At 46.7% G+C, this 2,300-nt stretch overlaps 1 protein-coding gene across 1 annotated transcript in view; it reads left to right on the top strand.

Moving 5' to 3' along the window:
- The first annotated feature begins 747 nt into the window (after window positions 1-747).
- Window positions 748-2,300, top strand: part of lg28h14orf119 (linkage group 28 C14orf119 homolog) — a 5,872-nt gene continuing 4,319 nt past the window's right edge. The window contains exon 1 of the mRNA XM_061890450.1: window positions 748-1,335. Coding sequence (XP_061746434.1) covers window positions 979-1,335 — 357 coding nt within the window. The 5' untranslated portion in view covers window positions 748-978. The remainder of the gene's footprint in view (window positions 1,336-2,300) is intronic.

Genomic DNA, 2,300 nt, shown 5'->3' with positions numbered 1-2,300 from the left:
ATCATGTTAGACCCGCTCGACATCCATTGCTTTCGGTCCCCTAGACGGGGGGAGGGGGGGGGGGGGTTGCCCACATATGAGGTCCTCTCCAAGGTTCTCATAGTCATCATTGTCACTGGTGTCCCACTGGGTGTGAGTTTTCCTTGCCCTTATGAGGGTTCTTCCGAGGATGTCGTAGTCGTAATGGTTTGTACAGTTTCTTTGAGACTTTTGTGATTCAGGGCTATATAAATAAACATTGATTGATTGATAAAACACTAACAACACAATTAGCAGATAAGGGATTTCCCAGAATTATCCAAATGTGTCTAAAAACATCTGAAACGCTCTCACCGCACTCAACCTTTTTTCTCTCTCCTATGTATTCACTCTGAATTTCCTCATCCACGAATCTTTCATCCTCGCTCAAATTAACGGGGAAAATGTCCCCTTATCGGTCCGAATAGCTCTAGCTGCTGCTGGCTAAGAATGCAGCCCTTTGAGACACTTGTGATTTAGGGCTATATAAATAAACATTGATTGATTGATTGATTGAGGAAACCCTCCTCATGAAACAGTTCTGTAGAGATGAAGTAGTCTTTTGCGATTTTTTTCCCCCCAAACATAAATATATTGCGCTCTACGACGGTATCGAGTACTATTCTCTGGATAATCTAATCAAGGCATATATATATATATATTTTTTTATATATATATATTACGGTTGAACCCAGGCCGTCCTCCAATGCGCTAGGAGGCGGTAATGCTCCTTTAAATCACCGGTAAAGGAAGCAAAAAAAAAAGATCGAAATACGGAAGAGAAGCGCTTGTTCTGGCATAAGCTGAATAAAAATGAGGAAAGGTGGCTAATATAATAATTGGTGCGAAAGGCACTACAGATACTGGACTTTAAAGCTCCAAAGAGAATGATTTAGCCAGCTGGCTGACCAGGCGGCTGCCGGCTTTTCCCATGCTGAAAGCGGACAAGGTAATCCAAAGATGTCGTGGTTGCACCATGTCACTCCCAGCCCGGACCAGCGTCGCCCCGGCGTGAGGGCGGCACCGGCGGCGCAAGACCGGGCTGCCGGCGTCGCACCCCCCGGCCTGGAGGGCTTCCCCTCGGCCCCGCGGGGCGCCTGTCCTCCGACCCTTGAGAACCTGACTTGCGGGTCCGGTGCGGGTCAGGTCCGAGAACCGGAGCCCATCTCGTACGTGAGTCTGCAGGAGCAGCGGTGCGTGCTGAGCTGGTTCCAGGCCTGGGGAGCCCCTCAGCGGGAGAGCTTCCTGCAGGACCTGGTGGGCAAAGCCGTGCCCGGGAAGGTCTGCACCCTCCTGGACTCTCTCAGCACTCTTCAGGTAATATGAGTTTTTTTTTTTTTCAAACTGAAAGTGAAAGCATTAGTTATTAAAGGTGTTAAAAATAATTCATATATTATTTATTTAGTTTTTAACATTTTAAAGGCCTACTGAAAGCCACTATTAGCCACCATTAACATTGCAATTCACTAAAGTGCAATTTTAAATTTCGCGCTGAAAACGTTTCGGTGTGATGACATTTTGTCCCAGCATCGTGGCCAGCTAAGTCGTCTCCTTTCATCGCATAATTCCACGGTATTCTGGACATCTGTGTTGGTTAACTTTCGCGATTTGTTCAACGATTAATGGAGACATCAAAGAAGAAAGCCGTAGTTGGGAAGCGGTGTTGTCACGGCCACTCTGTCGTCCGAAAAAATAAAAATAGAGTTGGCCCTAGTGTGTGAGTGTGAGTGTTGTCTGTCTATCTGTGTTGGCCCCGCGATGAGGTGGCGACTTGTCCAGGGTGTACCCCGCCTTCCGCCCGATTGTAGCTGAGATAGGCGCCAGCGCCCCCCGCGACCCCGAAAGGGAATAAGCGGTAGGAAATGGATGGATGGATGGAGTTTGCAGAGTAGCCTTGGGGAGGAGGTTTTATGACGCACTAAATTCCTAATAAGCACTCGCGGAGATACTTCCAGATTCGAAATATTAATTTATTTTTCACAAACAAAAAATATTCACCGTGGTTGACTTTCTATATAATACAAATACACTTGGTGTGAGCAGCTGAAAACAATCAATCAATCATAATTGATTGATTGATTGTCTCGGTGTGATGACGCCCGCGTGTGACATTTCGTGCCAGCATCGTGGCCAGCTATTAAGTCGTCTGTTTTCATCGCATAATTCCACGGTATTCTGGACATCTGTGTTGGTTAACTTTCGCGATTTGTTCAATGATTAATGGAGACATCAAAGAAGAAAGCTGTGGTTGGGAAGCGGTGTTGTTACGGCCACTCTGTCGT

The sequence above is a fragment of the Nerophis ophidion genome, linkage group LG28 (genome assembly GCF_033978795.1).
Source record: "Nerophis ophidion isolate RoL-2023_Sa linkage group LG28, RoL_Noph_v1.0, whole genome shotgun sequence".
Lineage (NCBI taxonomy): Eukaryota > Metazoa > Chordata > Actinopteri > Syngnathiformes > Syngnathidae > Nerophis > Nerophis ophidion.
The sequence above is the reverse complement of the archived record's forward strand: the minus strand, read 5'-3'. Positions and strand labels throughout refer to the sequence as shown.